Raw genomic sequence first — 23,587 nt, 5'->3', positions numbered from 1 at the left:
AAAAAGATTATTTAAAATGTTAGTCACCGTTATTGTTCAGAAATAGATCATTAATAGAAATACTTAATATTTTCATTTTATTTCCGTTATCTATTAATTTCTATTGTATTTATTATTTTCTCCCTCTTTAGTGTTAATTTATTGTAAAAAACAAGAAAAACCTCTTATGGATAAACATACAAAGTTATTTGTACTAATGTTAATATGAATGGCTATTTGCTTTAGCGATGGATAAATTGAATATTAAAGGGGAGGTGTTATGGTGTATGCTACTCGCTAATGACATAGTATTGGTTGACGAGACGCGTGGAGGAGATAACACTAGGTTGGAAGTTTGGCGACAGGCCCTATAGTCTAAATGTTTCAGGTTAAGCAGGACTAAAATAGAGTATATGGAGTGTAGGTTTAGTGACGTAATGCTTGAGCCAGAGGTGGAAGTGAAGATTGATGCGCAAGTCATCTCCAAGAAATGAAGCTTCAAGTATCTTGAGTCCATAATTCAAGGAAAGTGGGAGATTGACGAGGATGTCGCACATCGTATTGGAGAGGGGTGGGTGAAATGGAGGCTTGCTTCTGGGGTTTCGTGCAATAAGAATGTGTCGCCAAGGCTTAAAGGTAAGTTTTATAGAGTGGTGGTTAGACTAACTTTGTTGTATGGAGCAAAATGTTGGTCAGTCAAGAATACTCACGTCTAGAAGATGAATGTGGCAGAGATGAGGATGCTTAAATGGATGTGCGGGCATACTAGGAGAGATATGATTAGGAACGAAGTTATTCAGGACAACATAGGAGTACCTCTGTTGCAGACAAAATGAGGGAAGTGAGTCTGAAACAGTTTGGCATGTGTGAATAGGAGGTGTGAGGATGCGCTAATAAGGAGGTGTGAGAGTTTGGCTATTGCAGGAGTTATGAGAGGTAAAGGTAGGCCGAAGAAGAACTGGGAAAGGTGATAGACAAGACATGGTACAACTTTAGCTTACTAAGGACATGACCCTAGATAGGAAAGTGTGGAGGTCAGAGATTAGGGTAGTAATTAGTCGAGTGATGTCACACTGTAGGTTGGAGAGATAGGGTCCAACCCCAATACACGTATTTCTTAGTAGTAGTAGTATTTAGTAATCGCGTAGTTGTCTACTCTTTAATGTGTATCACTTTGTCTTGTGTTGTTGCTTTTTATCTTGCTCTTTTGCTGTCATCTTCATTTTTACATTTTATTATTTTTGAATGTCTGCGTCGATTACTCTTTTTCCTTTAATTTCCTTTTCTTCTACTTTCCTTTCTTTTCTTTAATTTTCTTTCCTTTCTAGCCGAGGGTCTTTCGGAAACAACTTCTTTGCACTCAAAGTTAAGGTATGGTCTGCGTACATCCTACCCTCCACAGAACTCACTTATCGGATTACACTGGGTATGTTGTTGTTGAATGGCTATTTCTATACATATTAATATTTTAATAAATAAATACAAATATTAATAATTTAAATAGTTATTATATTCTTGACATATCAATATTTTTAAATCACTACTCGTGAATTTTTTAAAATCTCAGTTTCACTTACTTGTGGTAGGATTTGACATACTTTTCACATATAAAATATATCTATCAACTATAAAAGAGTATTTACTCATAATTTTTTTTTACATATTTATTTATTCATCAGGATCTTTTTAATAAAAAACACGTCATAACAATTAGAAATTAGTTTTTTTTTGTTTCTCATTCGGTGTCTGGTATTCATATTGAACCTCGACTAAATTCGAATCGCACACTTGTAACGACCCGTTTGGTCATTATAGTCTTTTCGACATTTTCGTTCTTTCCCGAGCATTGATTAGCTCATTTTTTATCCGAAGGGATCGTTGGCACGCTTCCCGAGGTGTCTAGGCCGGATTCGGGCTACTTTTGTGAAATATGGGCTTAAAGTGAAAAATGGTCTACCCAAAGTTGTCTTTTGGGTAAATGGACCTTTTTCGGAATTTCGTCGATTACGAGAGGTCCGGACTGTCGTTTAGAACTTGTATGGGTATTTGGTTCGGTTCCCAATACACTCAGATGTATTTTGAGACTTGGGTTGGGAAATTGGAATTAAGGTATCGGGGGATGACTCGGTCAACGAGACCTCCGTTGGAAATTCCTAGGCCACAGGCTCTTTCGTAGCGTATTTTTATGTGTGTCTATGTGTATTGTATGTGAGCAGATGGCTTCGGAAATTAGTCGGAAAATCGGATTGAATTGTGACACTTGGGTGAATTTTCTAGTGTCTGCCGCCCGCTTTGGCGGCATCAGCACCGCGGCAGAGGTACCACTGGAGTAGTAACCCTGCTGCTGGAGCGGTCCTAATGTCGCCAAAGCGGGTGACAGGCAGTGTGTATAATTAATGAAGTGTTAAAAGCCTTTAGACCCTCATTTATTCCCATTTCGAAATTAGAGCTATTGGGGACTGTTCTTGGAGATATTTTGGGAATACTCTTGGAGGCAAATCTTGTTATCCCTCTTCTATTTCATTAATCCTTATCATCATAGATTCCCTCTTTCCATTAATAATCCCTTAGTAATGGAAGATGAAAGTGGGTTTTGATGAACATTTTCCCTAGGCTTATTAATGATGAAATTGATGGTGTTTATGTTAGATTTTGATGAATCTAAGCTTGTTAATCATATATCTTCCATTTTTAGTGTTGAATTTCGGAATCTAAGAGTTAGGGCTTATACCCAAATTGGGAGTTTTGCTTTAAATTCGAAATTGGGTAACTCTATGGGTTAATTTAGCAATTAGTGGTTAGGTTATGATCACCTAGAGCTTAATTTGATATTTTTCTTTCGAATTGTTCGTTTTGCCCTTGTGGGTCCCGTTTTCCCAATTTCTAGGGTTAGATTGACCTAAATTGAATAGTAGTAATATTAGTATCATTCTTCATGATTTCTAATCTAGATTTCGAATATGCCTAGACTGCTTTGGTTCTGAGGCTCAGCGGAAAGGCAAAGCGATAGAGTGGTTTGTTGGTGTTTGCAGTTCGGCTATCCAGGTAGGTTATGGCTTACCATTGGTGAGACTTCGTATAGCGAAGCATATATTTAGATATATTGTCGGAGACAGCATGTGAACCTTCGGGTATGAAGTTGGGTTGGATATTGCCTTAGGTTGGGCCATGTTGTGTGTTTGGGACTAGCCACCCCGTTGTGTTGTGATTTAATTTTTCTATTGTGTTAGCTTGATGCCACGAGTTGTTGATAGATATTGGATTTTGTTTATCATCTTGATTACGATATTGTTGGCGTACCCACTGTTGGTACTTGTGATTTGGTTATATTGTTGGCATACCCACCGTTGGTATTCGTGACTCGGATATATTGTTGGCTTACTCATTGTTGGTATTTGTGATGTTGAGCATGATTATTGATGTTGATACGTGCATTGCACGCACTTTCATTTTCATAATACACTGTTGAGATACTGATGATATTTGATGAAATACTTGATGAGCTAGGCTCGATTTTACTTGATGACGTGAGATGGCCGATATTCGATGTTAGTTCTGGAATCGTTGATTGAGTGAGTGCATGGACTCTACGGGTCCCCCAGAGTGGTGCCGGTGAGAACCCCTCATGGGTAAAGATCCGGGGTCTCGTCTGTTTATTAGGCAAAGATCCAGGACGGGTGGCACTTAGACTTCACGAGTCACACTGGTTGTGCTACTGAGATGTTGATATTTCCGTCCGGAGTACATGTGTACACAGCATTTGCATGGCATTGCATTGCATTCATACACTATTGCATTGCATTATGACTTGATTCTGAGATGTTTTAGTATTGTACTTGTGACGTTAGATTCGAACTTGACACATTCAGACATGGCTCATTTGGGATTATATGTTTACTTAGGCGATGATGCGTACTTGGATTCGATTACATTTGAATTGTACTTGTTGCTTTGTTTGCTTATCTGCTTTATTATCTGAATTGTGTTAGCTATGCTTAGTCGGCCGAGGATACCTACCAGTACTGTTGTTTTGTACTGACCTGCACTTGCTGTATTCCTTTATGAATGCAGAGTATCAAGTTGGATTCGCTTCTGTTACACGTGGCTGATAGTCACTTCAGCATTATCTTCGAGTTTTCAGGGTGAGCATGGCCGTTCGCTGCCTTGAAGACTTCTCTATCTTTATGTTATTCCAGACTTGTATTATTTCCCTTTTAGATGCTCTTGTATTACTCAGACTAGATCCTATGGGTATTATTATTATTCCACACTATTCTACTATTTATATATACATTCTCCTCCATCCTAATCACTTTCTGGTCTACCACTTGATATTAGATTTTTTTTTGTTTTGTTTTTGTCTATTAACCTTTCATCTTCCTAAAGTTATCCAAAATGGTGATAACAAATTCATGATTTCAGACTCGTTCCCAGATTTGAAAAGACCATAGAAATACGCAGAGAGAACGATATGGCTGGCAAGAAACTCTGACCGATACACCTCAAAACAAAAGCAAAAGAGAGGGGAAAAGGAGAGAGCAGCGACGGCGTGTTAATGGCGTTGCTTCAGCAACAAAACGCCGGAGAATACCAATTCCGACAGATCTGTACATTTCAAAATTTTCCGGTAAAGCCAAGTCCGTAGACGTGGTCACTCATCCAAATAAAGTAAGGTAATTTGAGTCTCTATTTTGAAAATTTGACATAAAAAACTACATAAATTGTCTACATATAGGCAACCCAACTTAGATCCATGTATTGCAGATAGAAAATTGGATAAACAATAAATGAGTTTCATCAATTTTTCAATGAAATCGAGGAAGAAGAAGCGTATTTTGATAAAAAGGAAATATTAAGGGAAAAAGAAACAAAAATAAAAAGATATTTAAAAGCGGTATTATACGCGTGTTAAGCGCGTGTATAACATCACTCCACATAAAATTTGGGATTGTGTTAGGAATAAGTAAATAAATTCACTTTTTAAATGTGTAGGGAGGTAATAAGTCGCCTGATTAGTTGGAGTGTGAACTCGACCTTTCGGAACAAGTTGAGGGTGGAAACCGTGTCTCTTGCTTGTAAATTATAGTTATTGTTTTAAAATAGAGAAAAGACATGTTTTAACCCCTGAACTTGACACGAAAACTTAGTTTGGAAACTAAACAAAAAAAGTGGACCCGCTCATATATATATATATATGAATTAAAAAATAAAATAAAGGTTATACAATTAAAAAATAAAATAAACATTATACAATTAAAAAATAAAATAAAAATAAAAACTCTTCTTCACAATCCCCTCCCACTCCACAACCCCACCCACCATCTTCTTCCCACTCCACAGCCCCCCCCCCCCCGCCACAGCCCCTCCCCCCGCCATAACTCCGCCCCCAGCTGCTTCTTCTTCCCACTCCACAACCCCGCCCCAGCCCCGCCCCCAGTTGCTTGTTCTTCTTGTTCTTCTTCTTCACTCCACAGCCCCCCCACCGCCACAGCCCCCGCCCCCAGCTGCTGCTGCTTCTTCTTCTATATTCTCATCATGCTTTTCTTTTCATTTTCACCATTTTTTAGTTTCTTGATTTTGATTTTCTTTCAAAAATAAAGTTATGGAAGAAATGGGTTTGTTTCAATTCTCACTTACTTCAATTTTACAGTCGATTAGCGTCAGTATCTCCATTGATATTTGAATTTCTCTTCAAACAAAGTTATTTCTTCAGTAGCTGTGCAATTATATTCTAAGTCGATTGCAAAAAAAAACAGAACTGATACATTCGGAGTACTCATCTTCTTCTTTTCCTGAGACTTCATATCAATTGGGTCTTCTTTTATTCATCTTCTTGTTTCAGAATTTCGCATTAGAGAAATCAACCAGGTTTTATCTGGTTCTGGGTATCTATTTCGACTCCAATAATGGCTATCTTGCCCAAATAAAACCAGACAATTAGTTACTACTATATAGTTGCTGCAGTTCTAATTTTTAATCTCAAATTGTAATGGTGATGCAAAATGGGACGGGAGTCAATTCGCTCCATCAAGCTATCAATTTTTAACGGTGGTGAAAGGTCTTATAGAAGGTTAATTATGCAAACCCAAATGTGACGAAGGAGCTTTTGTAGAAGGGATTGAGGCTATGGTGGGGCTAATTTGAGAAGGAGTTGGATGAAATTTGTTGGGCGAGATGATGGTGGTGGTTGTGGATGTGGGTTTAAAGATGATGGTAATGATTTTGTTTTTTGAAGGGCAGTTCGTCCAATTTGCGGCGGCGGTGGCGGTAGTAGCGGCGTAGTGGTTGATAAAAGTAGGGTGAGGATGAGGAGAAAGAAGAAGAAAGAGAAAGAGAAAAAATAATAAAAGAAAAACAAAAAATGAAGTGTTGGTAATTTTGACATGGCAATGATGTGGCAATGACGTGGCAATGATGTGGCATTGACGTGGCAATGACGTGGCGCGAGTGTAATACACCTCCCATTGTGAGAGTGATATTATTTTTTTAGGGTGGAAAATAATTGAAACGTAAGTTGTTAAGGGGGTAAATAAATAGAAGTTAAGTTTAGTTTCCAAACTGAGTTTTCGTGCCAAGTTCAGGGGTTAAAACATGTCTTTTCTCTTTAAAATATCTCTTAGATGTTATTTACACCATGTAAAATCTTCTAAAATATATTTATCAACTACAAAAGAGCTATTATGGATAAAATTATCTATTTTTTATTCATTCAGCATAATCTTTTTAACAGATAAAATAACACATCATAACAATTAGAAATTAGGTTGTGTCCATCAAATAAACACCAACTTTTTCTACAATAAAAAGAGATTTGCATCAGGAAAAAAGGGCTTAAACTTCAAAAGCTCAATTTCATGGAAAAAATTAAATAATTTAAAAATACTTTTGTGGAAATTTTTCAAAAATGTACAATCCAACATAAAATATTATGTCACGTTGCCCAATATATGATATCATACATTGGGATAAATATTAACACATAATGTATCAATCTTGTATAAAAGTGTATGAATTGTGTTTATACACAAATATGGACTAAACCAGATAACAAACTCCATCTCGAATTATGGACTATATGGCGTAAATATTTCTCCCAGCATACAGAGAGTAATTTTCTCTACTTTTGGGGGGTAAACGAAAACCTTCTAAAGTATATCGCTAAAACTTCAAAATCTAAAATTTACTTTCCACCCCTCGCCAATCTCCAATTCTCCATCTCCCCCCACTCCCTAATTTCCCACATCTACAAACACCACTCCACTCTCACATGGGGTTTCTCACTAATGGCCGAAGTAATGGATGTTCTGGCTGATACCTTAGGATGTTGTCATGACATAAAATTTTGGCTTAAAATTACCTAAAATAAATCAATTCGAAGAGACTCTTACATAAGGAAAAAGGGGGCAAAGTTTCGAAACCTCATATTTATGGGGAAAATGAAGTAACTATAGTATACTTTTGGGGTGATAAGCGAAAACCTTCTATCTCCTTAAAACATCTAACATTTACTTTCCACCCCTCCCCAAATCTCCAAATCTCCATTTGTGCCCCCCAACCGTCCTAAAATTTCCACATCTACAAAGACCACACAAACGTCCACTCCTACGGTCCTACCACACGGTCTGCAATAGTATACAACATTGTATAATATTATATTTGGAGAAAAATATTACACATAATTGTATCAACCTTATATAAATATAAAATATATAATAATGAAAAAAGGTATTTACACAAATACATTAAGGACCCGTTTGGTTATAAGAATTTTTCACTTTTTTCTTGAAAACGCTTTTACTTTATTTGAAAATCAACGTTTGGGCATGGAAATTCCAAATACAACTTGAAGTTGTATTTGAACTTTGAAAAACACTAAAAAACCTGTTTATACTTTCAGTACATTTAAACTACCAAATATTCTTTGCAAAAACTATAACCAAACACAACTCCAATTTCACCTCCCATTTCAAAATTCTAAATAAAGTGAAAAATATTTGATTTTCATAGCCAAACGCCTACTAAAAATCGGATGTTTAGAAGGTGAGTAAATATTTTTCAAAAATAGACATTAGGACACATAATTTTCCCATTTACTACTTTCCACCCCTCCCCAAATCTCCAATTCTCCATCTCACTCCCTAATTTCCACATCTACAACCAAACACCACACAAACACACACTCCCCCACTCTCTCAGCTAGGGTTTCCTCGCCGCCGTCTATGGCCGAAGTAATGGAAGACGTTCCGGCCGATGACAACACCTTAGACCGCCGCCGTGACCGTGACCGTGACCGTGACCGTTCACGTAGCAAATCAAAGTCAAAATCCTCCTCACCACCGCTTGACCGTGACCGTGAACCTATAACCGCAACATCTTCTCCTCCACCACCACAACCACCACCACTACCTCCTCCACCGCGTCGCAGCTTAGAACGCCGCCGAGACAGAGATTCACGCGACCGCGATAGCCGAGACAGAGATTTCGATCGTAACCCTAGAGGTGGTGGTGGTGGTCGTAACGACTATTACGACCGTTCGAATTTTAGAGAGCGTGATTACAAGCGCGCAAGGGCGAGTCATAGTCCACCTCCACATCCACATCCACCTCATCATCATCCTTTTCCTCCTTATAGAGATCGACGCGGCGGCGGCGGTGGTGGTGGTGGATATTCGCCACCACCTCATCGTAACCGTTCGCCTCCGTTTCATCAACCGTATAAAAGGTCGCGTAGAGATGATTATGATGGTGGACGACGTGGTGGTAGCCCTAGAGGTGGTTTTGGACACGGAGATCGAAGGTAAACTTACAAATGTGTCCACTTTTTTTTTGTTTTCTCTGCATATATGTTTGTAAATACTAGCACTCGGCCGTCCCTATTTATGTGATGGTGTTTGATTGAGCACGTAGTTCTAACACATAAAGTAAGACTTTTGAAACTTGTCGTCTAGCACTCATCACTGTGTTAGACTAGTATATTTTAGCCCTAGAGGTGGTTTTGGGTACGGGGATCGAAGGTAAACTTACAAAGGTTTCGACTTTTTTAATTTTTCTGCTTATGTTTGTAAAATTCTGTTATAAACCTTCAATAATTAGTCTGATTAGCCAACCAGTAGGAATTTTTATGGATGACCTCAATTAGGAGCCTGCTTGATTGGCTTATTTTAGTTGCTTTTAAGCATTTTTATAGTGTTTGGTTAAGATAAAAAAAAGTGTTTTAAAGGATAGTGGACTATTAGTGCTCCATGTATAACAACATGAACCAAAGATAATGGACTATTTTGGTAATTCATGGACAACGGGAAACTTATAAGTGTTCGCGTAGAGATGATTATGATGGCGGCCGCCGTGTAGCCCTAGAGGTGGTTTCGGATCGAAGGTAAAGTTACAGAGGTTTCAACTTCTCTTTTTTTTTTTTGTTTTCTCTGCATATATGTTTGTAACATTGTGTTATAAACCTTTAATTATTTAGTCTGATTAGCCAACCAGTAGGAATTTTTATGGATGAGCCTGTTTGGATTGGCTTATTTTAGGTGCTTTTGAGCACTTTGTAGTGTTTGAATAAGATAAAAAAGGGCTTTTGAGAACTTGTTGTTAAGCCAAATAACAAAAATAAGCCAAAAACCATAAGTTATACAAGTCTATCCAAACAGGCTCTTATTCTTCTTTTGAGCTGAGGGTCTATCGGATAGCTAAGTAGTAGGATTACATAAATAAATAAATGGAGAATGGTAACAATGATTCACCTTTTTTTCAGTTGGAGAATAACAGATTTCTGGGTTACAAAATGAAGAAAATAGTAGGAACTTACTACTACAATAAATGTTGTGAAATATAGCACTTAATGGTTCATCAGTGTATTAGACTAGTATATTTCAGCCCTAGAGGTGGTTTTGGGCACAGGGATCGAAGATAAGTTACAAAGGTTTCGACTTTTTTACTTTTCTTTCTGCATATATGTTTGTAAATACTCTTAAAAATGGCAACTTTGTGTACAAATTGGGTATCAGTTGGCTTAAATACTCTTAGTATAAATAAACCTTCAATAATTAGTATGAATAGCCAATTAGGAGCCTGTTTGGATTGACTTATTTTAGGCGTTTTTAAGCAATTTTATAGTGTTTGGGTAAGATAAAAAAGTGCATTAAAGCATAGTGGACTATTGGTGCTCCATGTAAAAGAACATGGACTGATGGACTATTTTGATAATGGGCCGCATAAGTGCTCATTTAGAGATTATTATGATGGCGGATTCCGTGGTAGCCCTAGAGGTGGGTTTCGCGCACGGTGATCGAAGATAAAGTTTCAAAGGTTTCGACTTTTTAAATTTTTCTGCTTATGTTTGTAAAATACTGTTATAAACTTGCAATTATTAGTTTGATTAGCCAACCAGTAGGAATTAGGCTGGGATTGAGGTGCAGTTATTGTTGTTGTAGGTAAGTAGTAGGATTACAGAAATAAATAAGTGGAGAATTGTAGCAATGATTCACCTTGTTTTAAGCTCAAAAATAACAGATTTTTGGGTGACAAAAGGAAGAAAGTTGTGAACTTACTGAAAATTCTACAATAAATGTGGTGAAATATAGCACTTGTTGGTTCATCAGCGTGTTAGACTAGTATATTTCTGCCCTAGAGGTTGTTTTGGGTAGGGAGATCGAAGGCAAGTTACAAAGCTTTTTTATTTTATTTTTATATCTGTTAGTATAGGTTTGAGTTTTTAGATATTAGAGTTGTTGATTTATGTTAAAAGATGAGGTTATTTAGTTTTGGAATGAATTGGATGTGAACAAAGTGGAAGATGTATAGGAATATTTATTCAAGCGAGGATAACTAATTTGGAATGGAGACATAGTTGATTGATTGATTAGAGCTTCCCTGTGGTTCTAAAATCCTAGTTCTTAACTGTTTTAAAGAGGAAATTTTGTCAAATTTGTGTAAAGCTAGCATTTTTTTGTGTGCAGTTTCTATAAATTCGTAGTTTTCAGTCTGTTAAGTAGTGAATGCAGTTAAATTTGTGGAAAGGAGCCTTATTTAGTTAATTGTATGGCCTAGTCATAGTCCTCCACCTCATCATCATCCTCGTTATCGGGATCGATGTGGTGGCGGATATTCATCGCCACCTCATCGTAACCGTTCGCCTCCCTTTCATCAACCGTATAAGCGGTCAAAATCTGCATATTCTGAGCTGTATTAACTGGAAACAAGCTGCTTTTGACCAGTAAAACATGGAGTCCGGATACAGCTTCAAAATCATTTAGGATCACCTAATTGTCTGCATAATTGCATGAAGGAGCATCCATGTCTTCGGGATGATGATTTGCTGGGCTTTTTGAAGTTTTAGGAGTTCTTAATACTCTACTTGCATTTAACACATCATCTAACAAGAGTTGTGTCAGGAGAAAAAATGCTGCTGCTTTCTCTGGTGAGCAATAAAAGCACATGGGTTAAGTAATTTCTAGTGCTAAGTGTTATTTGGTCGACTCTAAGCTTTGGAAACATAGACAATACTCAACATTGTTTGGGAAACCCTATGAGCCCAAGATCAGCTATGACAGATTAACTGTGCGAAATAAAGGGTTTTATGGATGGTATTTAAGTGGCAAATCGTCCAATTTATTTTAAAAAATGTTAGGCCCTCTGCACCTTTCAAGAATGTGGCTTGATCTTACATTGTAGGAATCCTCACTCAGATCACCTGATAAGGAAAATGGAAACCTACCAATCTGTTATTTTCTATGTTGCTCGGACTCTCCAAAAATATTGATGGGTGCGTGTCTTACACTCCAAAAGTAGTGCATTTTTGGAGAATCCGACACATGTGCGGCAATGAAAGTCAAGAGTCCGCGCAATTCAGGTTATTTCACCTTTGTAGAATCTGTGAACTATGCATATCGTTTGCTGAATGCCCAAAGAGTGGCAGAACAATCTTGGAATCACTTTATAACCTTTGCGTAGGTGAATTGGTCTACAGCATTCTAACCTATTCTGATGTTGACCAGCTTTTGTTCCAAAGCTAAAACCATTCACTTTCTTGGGCTTCTCGACATTATATTAGAGATTAGGGAGTGTGTCTGATCTGATCTATTAGCAGCCTTTGATATGTTGGTGCAAATTTCCTGATGTCAAGGAAAACAAATATGATAACAAAAAACTGTTATCTATCTTCTGTCTGTAGGTTTTTTTTTTTTGTTTTTTTTTGTTTTTGACTTGGTAACAATCTTCTGTTATTTTTTCTTTAGCTTACTCTTTGACTTGAGTTCTTGCATTCGGCGACAAATGATTGTATTTTTTTTGGATGAAGTAATGGTATTTCGTTAAACAAGCCATCAAGAAGATGCATAATTACAGAAACAGAGATAACAACAACATACCCAGTGAATTCCCACAACCACAAAGTAGGGTTACAGAAACCGAGATCTTTATCAAAATAATTACAGAAACAGAAATACAAAAAGTACCTAAAAAGAGTTTGGTACCATGTGTCAATCTGTAACTTGGGTGCTTACAAAGCCCAAAAATTGGTAAGTACTAATTACGGGTGTTAACTTAATCCAGCATAAAGGTTAAGCAACATTTAGCCTTGAGAGACTGATTCGGAGTTGAGATTCTATAAAGACATCTTCGGCTCCTTTCATTCCACATATACCAAATAATAATTGCAGGAGTTATTAACTAGATTTTCCTGATGACCTTATCAACTCTCCATAAACTCCAACTTGTACGTGTCTCTCTCATATGATGTGGCATGACCCAATTTAAACCAAAAAATACAGTAATACATATTCCACAGGTCAATGACGACTGGACAATGTAGGAATAAGTGACTGACATGCTCCAGGCCGTTGAGCAGCTGGATGCCTCTTATGTAAGGTTGTCTTGTGTTAAACATGCTCCATTTAGAGCAATCCAGTTGAAGCATATAACCCTGGATGACAATTTAGTTTTCCATATCAGCTTCCATGGCCAGAGGTGATTATCCTGATTCAGAGTACACATCTGCTTGTAGCATTCTTTCAGTGTGAAAATGTTCTTGCTTCCCCAATTCAAGTGTCAGGTAGGTTATCATCCATGGTTAACCTCTCTATTCTGGCTAAAATATCCATCGACCTTTCCATTTCTCAATCTTGTATTGACCTTTTGAGTTGCACGTTCCTAATCTGCCAATTCTATTTTGTGCGATGGCAGAGTCCTTAATAAAGAATGACACACAGAGATCAGGAATAAATAAAAGCATGATTGGCTGTTTATTTGTCAAAAGAATGATCAACCGTTTATTTGTTAAAAAAATAAGAAAAAATATAAGAGGAAGCTACTGGATTTCTGCCTGTGCTTGTCTCGTCTTTATTTCGACTCTTTTCTAGTTTTCCGAAGTAGCATCATTTGTAGTGCTTTCGTTATTGTTCACGCTCTTTCTTATTCACAGTTTTTGCCCTTTAGCATAATTCTTGTCCTTTATACCTGAGGAACTTATGATTTTTCTTTTATTACATATTTGATCTTTTCTGTTGTCAAGTTATCTTTCAAGTGTTCTTATGGTGGTGCTTTCGAAAACCTTTTGATTTTGCAGATATGGTTATGATCGTCAAGTCGGTTATGAGCGTGATATGGGGGGTAGACCTGGTTATCCTGATGAGAGGCATCATGGACGATTTGCAGGCCGCTCAGGTGGCTATCGAGGTGGTCAGTTTCATTAATATTTTACTCTCTTGGAGTATTTGGCTTTCAATGGGCGTGTTGAACATGTAGTATTTCTGCTAGTTAATGCTTAACTACTATTTTGAATAATATATGTTTTTAGAGCGTCGTATATGTATTCGTTGCTATATAGGATAGTTAATTAGCAAATTTTGGTAAGTCAGACAAGTTACGTCTTACCCTTTATTTGTTGCCTTAGAGGGTTCCCTTATAATCCACTTGTTTCTCCAATAAGTTACGTCTTGCCTTCTAAGTTACCTTTACCTCAAAAAAAAAAAAAGTTACGTCTTGCCTTCTACTTTATATTGAACCTTTTTGATACTCTTTTAGGTGCAGTCTGGTTGATTCAACTTCAGTTTCCATTCTTAGCTTTTAGGGCTCGTTTGGTTAGAAAACAAGTTATCCCGGGATTGTTATTCCACCCTCAATGTGGGATAAAAAAACACTATAATCCTGGGAAATATAATCCCGGGGATTAGTTATCCTGAGTTTCTATTCCAACCAAACGTGGGATACGGCGGCACTAAATTTTTATCCCAGGACTATTTTTGCTTATCCATCCTACCAAACGAGCCCTTAGTCTAGTACTAGTACTACAATTCATGATCAAATTATCTGTTCCAAACTTCTTGTGGTGTTTTGCATTTCTAGGGATGGACGTTTGACCTATATTTATTTATGCTAGATTGGGGCCCTGGTCGGGGAGGATTTGCAGATACTTTTGGCGCAGGGAACAATCAAAGGTACTCGTTTATGCGTTTTATATCTCTTTGCAACTTCTATGATTGTAAAAGAGCTACCTCTTTTTCCCTACTCTCACCTAGTTAATTAAGTCCTATACTGTCTTATAGTTGGTGTTTAATTTGCAAGTAACAAGCTCAGCTGCATGGAGAATACTATTATTTGAGTGGAAGTGATTGCTCCCATGTTATCTTTGTCATGTAACATTATGATGACTGAATTCTTTGTCTCTGGTTTTTATTTGGGCATCAAGAATGTAACAAGAAAAACCTTTTTGAGAAAAGTGGCTTGAGGTAAATGAAGAAAAGATTTTTTTTGCAGGTCTGCTTTGATGGAAAAGAAAAGTAAAATAGCAAGAATGTGGGTGGTAAAACCTACACAAAAGCCTACTTAACATCTCCTCTCCCCCCCCCCCCCCCCCCCCCCCCCGGCCTCCCCTTTTTTTTAAAAGGAAAAGAACGTTTTTCAGAGGCTTGTCGTTTTTTCCAAGAAAACGAAGTTTGTAAATGTGATCCTCTCACTCATTAAATGCGGCTGATTAGCTCTCGTGCGCTTTCTTTTCCTTTCCATTCAACCAAATAGTACCTTTATGCATGAGAATATGAGACTTCGGACACATTTTGTGTGATTTGCTTTCAGCTGAATACTTTTATGAAAATTACTTGGGACTTCTATTGTTTCATCGATCTTTCTTAAAAACTTTGAAATGGGGTTTTCATTTGGTTTGAATAATTGATGCACTCTTTTGAACATGTTGCAGAGAGGGATTGAAGTCTTATAAGCAATTCATTCAGGAGCTTGAAGATGATATCTTGCCAGCTGAAGCTGAGCGCAGGTGAGAATGGAAACAAGATGATATCTCGTTCTTTAGATGTTTCAATTTAAGCTTAATTTGTTGGCTTAAGTATAACCCGTTTTTTTGTTTCGACTACATTTCTCTCATATGTGTCACTGTAAAATAATTGAGCTAATTCTCCTTATATGCAGGTACCAAGAATACAAGGCTGGGTACATAGAAGCACAAAAAAGAGCTTATTTTAATGCGCATAAGAATGAAGAATGGTACACTTCCGGATCACCTAGCATCCCCTGCTATCTCTATTTGTTTGAGCTCTGAAATAGAATTTTTTTGTATATGCAGGTTGAAAGACAAATACCATCCGACAAACTTAATTTCTGTTATTGAAAGGTACACGTTGATACCGTTGCACAGAATTTTTGTATGCAGAGCTTTGGAGATGCTCTTGTTTGTTACTTGGACTAACTGCTTTTATACCTTTTACCTGTTGTTCTAGTCAGGCGTATGATTTTGGTTAAACTCTTTTCCTTTCTGTCTTAATGTCCTGCAGGAGGGATGAGCTTGCAAGGAAATCGGCAAAGGATTTCTTACTTGATTTGCAGAGTGGAACTTTAGACATGTAAGATCTGTTTGTTCTTGATATATATAATGTGCAAGGTGAAATAATAATGTACTGCTAGCTGAAGTGATAAATCTTTGCATAAAATAGAGGTCCTGGTGTTACACCTGCTTCTGCAAATAAATCAGGACAGTCAAGTGAGCCAAATTCGGATGAAGAAGCAGATGAAAGTGGCAAAAGGAGGCGGCATGGGAGAGGGTCCACTAAAGAAACTGACTTACTTTCAGCTGCTCCAAAGGCTCATCAAGTGAGTTCTGATCCCAGAAGAATCCAGATTGATGTTGAACAAGCACAGGCACTTGTGAGGAAGCTTGACTCCGAGAAGGGAATAGAGGATAACATATTATCTCGGTCTGATAATGATAGGGGAAGCAGAGACAAGTCTCATGGTTCCTCTGGCCCAGTTATTATCATAAGGGGCTTAACTTCAGTAAAAGGTCTCGAGGGAACTGAGCTACTTGATACACTTCTAACCTATCTGTGGCGCATTCATGGGGTGGATTATTATGGCGTGATTGAGACAAATGAAGCTAAGGGTCTTCGGCATGTGAGGCTAGATGGCAAGGCCTCTGATGCGACAAGCAACGGAGAAGAGTGGGAAACAAAACTAGACTCGCATTGGCAAGACAGGCTGAAGGGGCGGGATCCTTTGGAGGTAATGGCTGCAAAGGAAAAAATTGATGCTGCTGCTGCCGAAGCCTTAGATCCCTATGTCCGTAAGATTAGGGATGAGAAGTATGGCTGGAAGTATGGTTGTGGAGCCAAAGGTTGTACAAAGCTCTTCCATGCTGCTGAATTTGTCCATAAACATTTAAAGTTGAAACACCCTGATCTGGCGGTGGATCTTACTACTAAAGTGCGTGAAGATTTATACTTCAAGAACTATATGAAGTAAGTGCAGTATAGCATCTTGTTTTCCACCTTCCTTACTTTTAGCATCAAGGCTGACGGCTTTAAATGATCTCAGTGATGTAAATGCTCCTGGTGGGACTCCTGTAATGCTGCCATCTATGCCGGTAAACCATCCATTTCTCCTTCTTTATGTTAAATAACATTTCTTGGGTTTCTTACTTCTCATACAAGTGTTTGAACCTCTTAAATTCTCCGACTCCAGGCTTCTTCTCATACTTTTTGTAATGGTGACTAAATAATGCCGTAGTATTATCTCTTGTGAACTTTGCTCGGTGCTTTTGTCTTTAGTCTTCGTGTTGAAGAATATAGAAAAACAAGCTGGAAGGTTTTGTCATATTAATTTTGTCTGATTGGTTTCCAGTGCTGGTTGTTTGTAGTGTTGTTAGATGTTTGGTTAATGGTATTAAAATGATATATGGTAATAATCTAAGCATCTGATTTATTAAATTAGATACATATTTATTTCTAGTGCTTTGATAAAAAGAAATATTTATTTCTAGTAATACCTTTTTCCCAAATAGAAGAAATAATATGAAGGATTTATATTATATACTCCCAACTAGTTTGGATTGAGGTGTAGTAGATTGATTGTGTATCATTTTTTTTCTTAAAATAATTATTATAGTGTAATATAAAAAAGAGCTTAATAGGATGTAGCACTGTCAATATTTTTAATTAGCTCAAATAAAGAACAACAACAAAAAGAAATTTAAAATGATGTAAAATAAATTACAAGAATAATGAATAGTTAGGGTAGAGGCCGGCCCATTATTCATTGAGTTCAAACCTTTTACCACTGGCCTTGGGGATTTCTTGGTTATTGGAAAAAGATGAATAAATAGATAAATGTCGCATTTAAACACGAAACTAAACTTCCAAAAAACAGTCTTATGATTTGAATTTGATACCATAAAACATACTAGAAGAAAAAATGGGTGACAACAAAAGATGATTAAATCTAATAATAACGCGAAAGGCGCTGTTGTCATTTACGTGCTTTTATGAAGGTACTGACACAACTATTATTAGTTTATTATTATTGGGGAAATCAAATATGGCAACAAGTAGCTGATTATTGAACTTGTAATTCGATACCATGATTAGTTTCAACTTTCAATAACACGAGTAGCAAAATAACCACTTTGAATTTGTCTAAGTGATAAAAAACTTTAGACTAGAAGCCGTGACCTTGTATTTAGGCGTAACTAATGATTCTAGCATCTTTTCTACATGATAGACATTGTGATATTGAACATTGTAAGTTACAGCTGATTCTGTCTTCTAGAAACTAGTTATAGAATTGGTAGGCCGGAAAACTGGTAGATTTAGCATGTTCTCTATGTCGTATCTAAGCTATTAAACATCTTTAGCTCTCTAGTATCTTGTGATGGAGAAGAGCGTGGAAGTTCTAAACTCCGCACATCAAACGTATTAGAAACATATACTTGTTATTGTCCCAAGGGATTTGGTTCAATGGTAAAGGTAGTACAATATGAAATGTGTGTAGGCACATCTCATGAGTTGAACCAAATCTAGTATTAAAGTGGAGAGCTGTGAAGGATGTAGGTTATCCACGGAATGTTGAAGCTAGAAACAACGAATTTTTCAGTCTTAAAAAGAACATATACTGATAGCCCTGGTGGTTTGGGCAAGTGTGCATCTGTACCTCATTCTCCCTCCATTTCAATTTATATGGCATGCGCTACCAAATGAAAAGGAAGTTGCAGGAGCAAGTTAAGAGCTAGAATTTTTCTGATTCCACATGAGCTTCCGGTCTTTCTTAGTTGACAACTTTATCGCAATCTTAAATTCTCTAGTTACTTGTGGACAAGCAATCACAGTTATGTCGTTTGACTGGGTACTAAATTTAATGAAAAATAGAAGACGTTTGAAACTTATGGTCTTAATAAATATGCATAACCTTTGCGTGGCTATAAGACTTTTGAAACTTGTGGTCTTAAACATGCCATAACATTTGTGTGGATATAAATGCTTGTCATTAAGTGTAAAATAGAAAATTTAGGTTAAATTGCTTCTAAATATATTAAAATGGCATTCTTTTTGAAAGAGATTAATAAGGAAATAATTTCATTTTTCTTTTGTAACGGAGGGTAGTGTCTTTAAAATCATTGAGAAAGTTCTAACAATGGTGAATTATTCTGATTGATTTGTCCTTGTCTTATAATAATGTGCGAAGTGATTGTTCGGATGCAAAAAATACTCGCACATCAGGCCAGTCAGAAATTTTTGATAGTGATGCATTTTAACCCTAAATGTTGCCTTCACATGTGATGGCAGTTAGTGATGTTTAACATAATTGGGTTAATTTGAGTAGTATTGGGTCTTTGACATCTTCATCGCTGTGATAAATTTGCGCCATCTAGATTGTTCATGTTGTTACCACTCATGTTATAAGGCTAATTCCATTATTTGTCATCTGTGCTTCAATGCTGTTTATCTTTTTTGTGTTCTTGCTTATGTTATACAGGCATATTGTCTTGAAGGAGCTAGTCTGTCTTAATATATTAATTGAATAAAAGAAAATTTTCGTATCATATAGTAATTCAGTCCTTTTACTAAAACTTTCAACCAGTGGTGATTTTAACAGCATGTGGGTTCTATGCAGAAAGAGAAGCCACTAAGGCGCGGACCTGGGCTAGATGGCCGACTGAAGGATGACAGAGGGAACCGTAGAGACCGTGATGGACGTGCTAATGGTGGTGAAAGGTTCGATATGTCTGACAATCCACAATCTGGGGATTTTCAGTCCAATAATGATGGTGCCGGTGGGGGAAACCCTGATGAAGAAATGTTTGATACTTTTGGTGGACAAGGAATTCCAGTTGCGTCTTTCCCTTCAGACATGGCTCCTCCACCAGTGTTGATGCCTGTTCCTGGTGCTGGGTAACTTAAAATGATTCTTCCCCGTAACTTGTTAAATTTGCAAAACTAGGTCTTGGCCATGACTACTATATCACTCTTGATTTTTTGATTATTTTTTTCATTTTCACTGCAATTGCAGTCCTCTTGGGCCTTTTGTTCCTGCGCCTCCTGAAGTTGCAATGCGAATGATGCGAGAACAAGGAGGGCCCACTCCTTTTGAAGGTGGTAGAAATGGGAGGTCTGGGCCTGCAATAAGTGGGGCGTCCCCGATAATTGCTTTACCTCCTGGATTTCGACAGGATCCTCGTCGTTTGCGAAGGTATTTTGTGCCTCGTAGTATTTTCAGATTGATTAATGGTGAATCTAATAGTACCATCATTCAAATGTCGTATCTCACTATAATCAGTAAAATGTGGTCAACTGTGAATTTGGCACTGTGTGTGTACTGCTTGAGGGAAATTGTTTCTCTTGGTTGAGAAGACAATATGGGTTATCCAAGTGTCGGTATAGTATATTCATGACTTGTAAAGTATGTCAATAAAAAAGCTGATTTTAGATAAGTACGTCAATAAAAAAGCCGATTTTAGATAATGGCTCTTTGGATGGGTTTGATGTAAGATAATAATATAGGCTTTGCACCGTCTTGTTTGGTGTGTAGATGCCGAAAAAAGAGTACTGGGAAATAGTAGGGCTGAGTTTTAGGTTGTGCGAGTAAGGGCTCGGATCTGCTTATAAATGGCCCCTGGAATGTGGGTAGTCTTTTGGGAGGTCCGCGTTGACATATAGCTGGTCACAAATTCAACGTATTGGTTAACCATTATAAACTTTGCGATGGGTCATATTCCACTTATTGATGTTTTCTGTATTGGTTCTCTCTTATCAAATGTGTCACCGCCCTGTGGGCCATAAACATAACATTCTGAGACAATCATGAAAGTATTGTGAGGCTAACACATCTATATGTTGGAAACAAGACATGTATAGTTTAACACTTCTAGCTGTCTATCCCTTACTCAGCTAGAACATCTTCTGCATGCTTTTCACCTTTTAGTGACTGTTGCTAACCATAACATTTTCGTTGTAAATTTTCATTTTGGATTTGTTTATACCTTACTTGATATGGGTTTTATGTTAATCTAGAATCTGTTTGTTTAGTATAGTTTTATTTACTTGAATTACTCGTACATCATTTGCTTTTAAATTTTATATATTTTGATAATTTTATATCTACTTTTAAAATATAAAAAGTAAAAATATGAGGTACAATGGACATTGCTGGGTCCTGCGAAGGGCTGCATTATGTAATTGGGCTTTTAGAGGACGGAGGCGAAGACACCAGTGTGGGATGTTGTTGCAAGGACCTTTTGCACTTATGTGGGTAGTTTGGAGGGAAAGAAATAGGAGACTTTTTTGAAGCTAACAAGCTTCTGTTGATTTTTTTTTTTTTTTTTTTGGATCAGGTAAAGTGTAATTTTATTGATAATGGAAAACATGAGGTTCCTGTTTGTACATAATTTCGGGTGTCTTCGTAGAGAATCAGATGTTTTTCTGTATATTCTCTACTTTGTGGTACACTCTTGTATACGGGAGCTTTCTTTTTACCAGTAAAATTATACTTTACTCGATTAAAAAAAAAAAAAAAAAGAGAGAGAGAGAGAGAAAAGAAACCATGATACTTACACTACAAGGTACTTATGCTACAATATGGAGTTATTGCATCGCTCATGCACTTCTTTGAAAAAACAATTCTTGTGATTACTAGTCAGGCGGGCCATGTCCAAGATAAATCTGTGTATGCTGGATTGTCTATATGTTTGAAGACTATGTTGAAGTAGAATTTTGATCATGGGTTCCACTGAGAAATAGACAAGAAGAAGACAAGTGGAGTCCAGTTTGTGTAAAGTTCCACCTTTACCGTTTATCTTCTCAAGGCAAGATTCAGAATCAAGAAAACTTCTTTGCCTCCTACGTAGATGGAGGAATGTTTACAACTAACAAAACGGAGCTACTTCTGGAAGTTCTTGGAAGTTGTTTTTCTTGCTTCTTGATCTGTTAGCACTGATTTTCTTTTGGAGTTGCAATTTGTACACTTCTTCCATTATAAGTATTCAGTTGTCATGCCTTATGTGTTGTAGTAACACGCGTATCACTCCTGCAATGCCAAAAAATTGTATCTGTCCATTCCATGCGACATATAGAAATATCTTTGAGGGAGTTGACTTGGAAGTCGAGTAAGATATATAAGGATTTGCAAATTGTAGCATTTTGTTGGTGTTACATATGCTGGAGTCGTCTGATGACTATCGGGTATGGAAGTTCAACTTTGAATCTATTTTCAGAATTGGAGGGAAAAGAGTGGCAGTACAAGAGAGCTGTCAAAGGGTATTGCTATATTGCCCGAGCAGCTAATGATTGTCTATCTGGTTATATCTTGATGGCATTTTCCTTTCATTCAAGGAACTTCTGCCCTGATTAAATCCTGGAATGTAATTGTTTTGTGTTTGAATGGAGATATGACAGACCTAAATGCATTTATGTGAATACATGCCATGGCATTTCGTGATTTAATTTGCAGTATTAAACACTATCGTTACTTTCTTTGGAAAGAAACTTATCCATACTTCCTTTACTGACTTACGGTTCAACAATTTCGCAGCTACAATGATCTTGATGCACCTGAAGATGAAGTTACTGTAATAGATTACAGGAGTTTGTAGAGTAGACATGGAGAATGATGTATTTTCAAGTGAGTAGAGGCAACCTGCATTGATGCAACATGCAACTACGTTGATGTCGAAGCAAAGAGCAGATACTTGATGTCTTGAAGTTGACAATGATCAATGCGACCAACTGCGTTTACATGCATAGTTGGTCTTTTAGTTGAAGATGTATTGTGGTGGAGGGCTGGTGGTTAGTTGAAGATTTGCTAGATATTTCCAGGTTCTGCATGAGCGTTTAAGCTTGTAGAATTTCCAATTTTTTCTCCTCCCCCACTTGTTGTAGCAAAATTTCAGATGTGCCAATAAGAACTTGAAATGGAAGAAACACGGATGGCTAATTTATGCTGCTGTAAAAATTAATTTGTGACTAGAGTTGTCAGTTTGTTTTGGTGTTGCGATTTGCATAACTTAATATTGAAGAAAAATTATGACTCTTGAGATTTCTGATAACGTGAATGCTATTGGATCCTTGATTATGAATGCTGAAAGTGACTTTACTAGATAAATTTACTAAGTTGAGTGACCATTTTAACTCTTTTATACTCTCAACAAGGCGATTCTTTTGTTCCCATATGCCTGAGCGAGCTCAAAATGGACAAACAGTGCAAGAAGAGAAGCATGTAGATCCTACCCAAATCCATATAACACCAACACTGGTTGTTCCAATCTCAACCATGCAACTATATCCATCAGTGTCAACGAGGGTGAGCATCAGGCAGTTTGGATTAGATTATGAACACTTCAGTTTGTATTTTCGGTGTTGAGCTTACAATTTTGTTATTTTTTTCTCCCTTCACAGAAGCGAAAATCCAAAAAATTAATGTATCAGTTTTGCTAAAACTATACCCCTCCTAATTGCCAAATCTACAAGGTGATCTATTAACAGACCTGTCTTTATATAGTGAAAGAACGTCCCTTCTGGTACTGCATTTTTTTCGGAATCTCTGTTGAGACTTAGCCTACCATTATCAGAACATCCAAGTCTCAGATGAATTAAGAGATTCTCATATTGAAGCCACAAGAATCTAAAACCTTTTCAGTCAGTTTCCGGACATCATCCTAGTAAAAGCTCCATAATAAGTCTTTGCATAACCTTACCGGTTTTTATTTTGTGCAGTCTTACCTCATATTTCTACAGAGATTTATTTTCACGACTTGAAACTGGGCAACAATTCTTACCAATATTCCAAAACTCTTTTAACTCTTGCTAAAAGATTTATTTTCACGACTTGAAACTGGGCA

At 37.1% G+C, this 23,587-nt stretch overlaps 1 protein-coding gene across 2 annotated transcripts; it reads left to right on the top strand.

Moving 5' to 3' along the window:
* Window positions 1-8,082: 8,082 nt before the first annotated feature.
* On the top strand, window positions 8,083-22,795 carry LOC132626289 (serrate RNA effector molecule-like). Of its 2 annotated transcripts, none has more exons than XM_060341106.1 (12): window positions 8,083-8,776; window positions 13,544-13,653; window positions 14,357-14,414; window positions 15,173-15,247; window positions 15,400-15,474; window positions 15,554-15,601; window positions 15,762-15,830; window positions 15,921-16,721; window positions 16,798-16,846; window positions 19,369-19,646; window positions 19,765-19,944; window positions 22,282-22,795. In XM_060341106.1, the coding sequence occupies exons 1-12, from the start codon at window positions 8,199-8,201 to the stop codon at window positions 22,340-22,342; spliced, it is 2,382 nt and encodes a 793-aa protein (XP_060197089.1). In that variant the 5' UTR covers window positions 8,083-8,198; the 3' UTR covers window positions 22,343-22,795. The 2 variants fall into 2 exon arrangements, with proteins under 2 accessions (XP_060197089.1, XP_060197087.1); XM_060341104.1 differs by having other exon boundaries at window positions 8,084-8,776; window positions 13,544-13,656.
* The last annotated feature ends 792 nt before the right edge of the window (window positions 22,796-23,587 follow it).

Source organism: Lycium barbarum, chromosome 2 (assembly GCF_019175385.1).
Source record: "Lycium barbarum isolate Lr01 chromosome 2, ASM1917538v2, whole genome shotgun sequence".
NCBI classification, from domain to species: domain Eukaryota; kingdom Viridiplantae; phylum Streptophyta; class Magnoliopsida; order Solanales; family Solanaceae; genus Lycium; species Lycium barbarum.
Note: the sequence above shows the minus strand (reverse complement) of the source record. Positions and strands in the feature narration are given on the sequence as shown.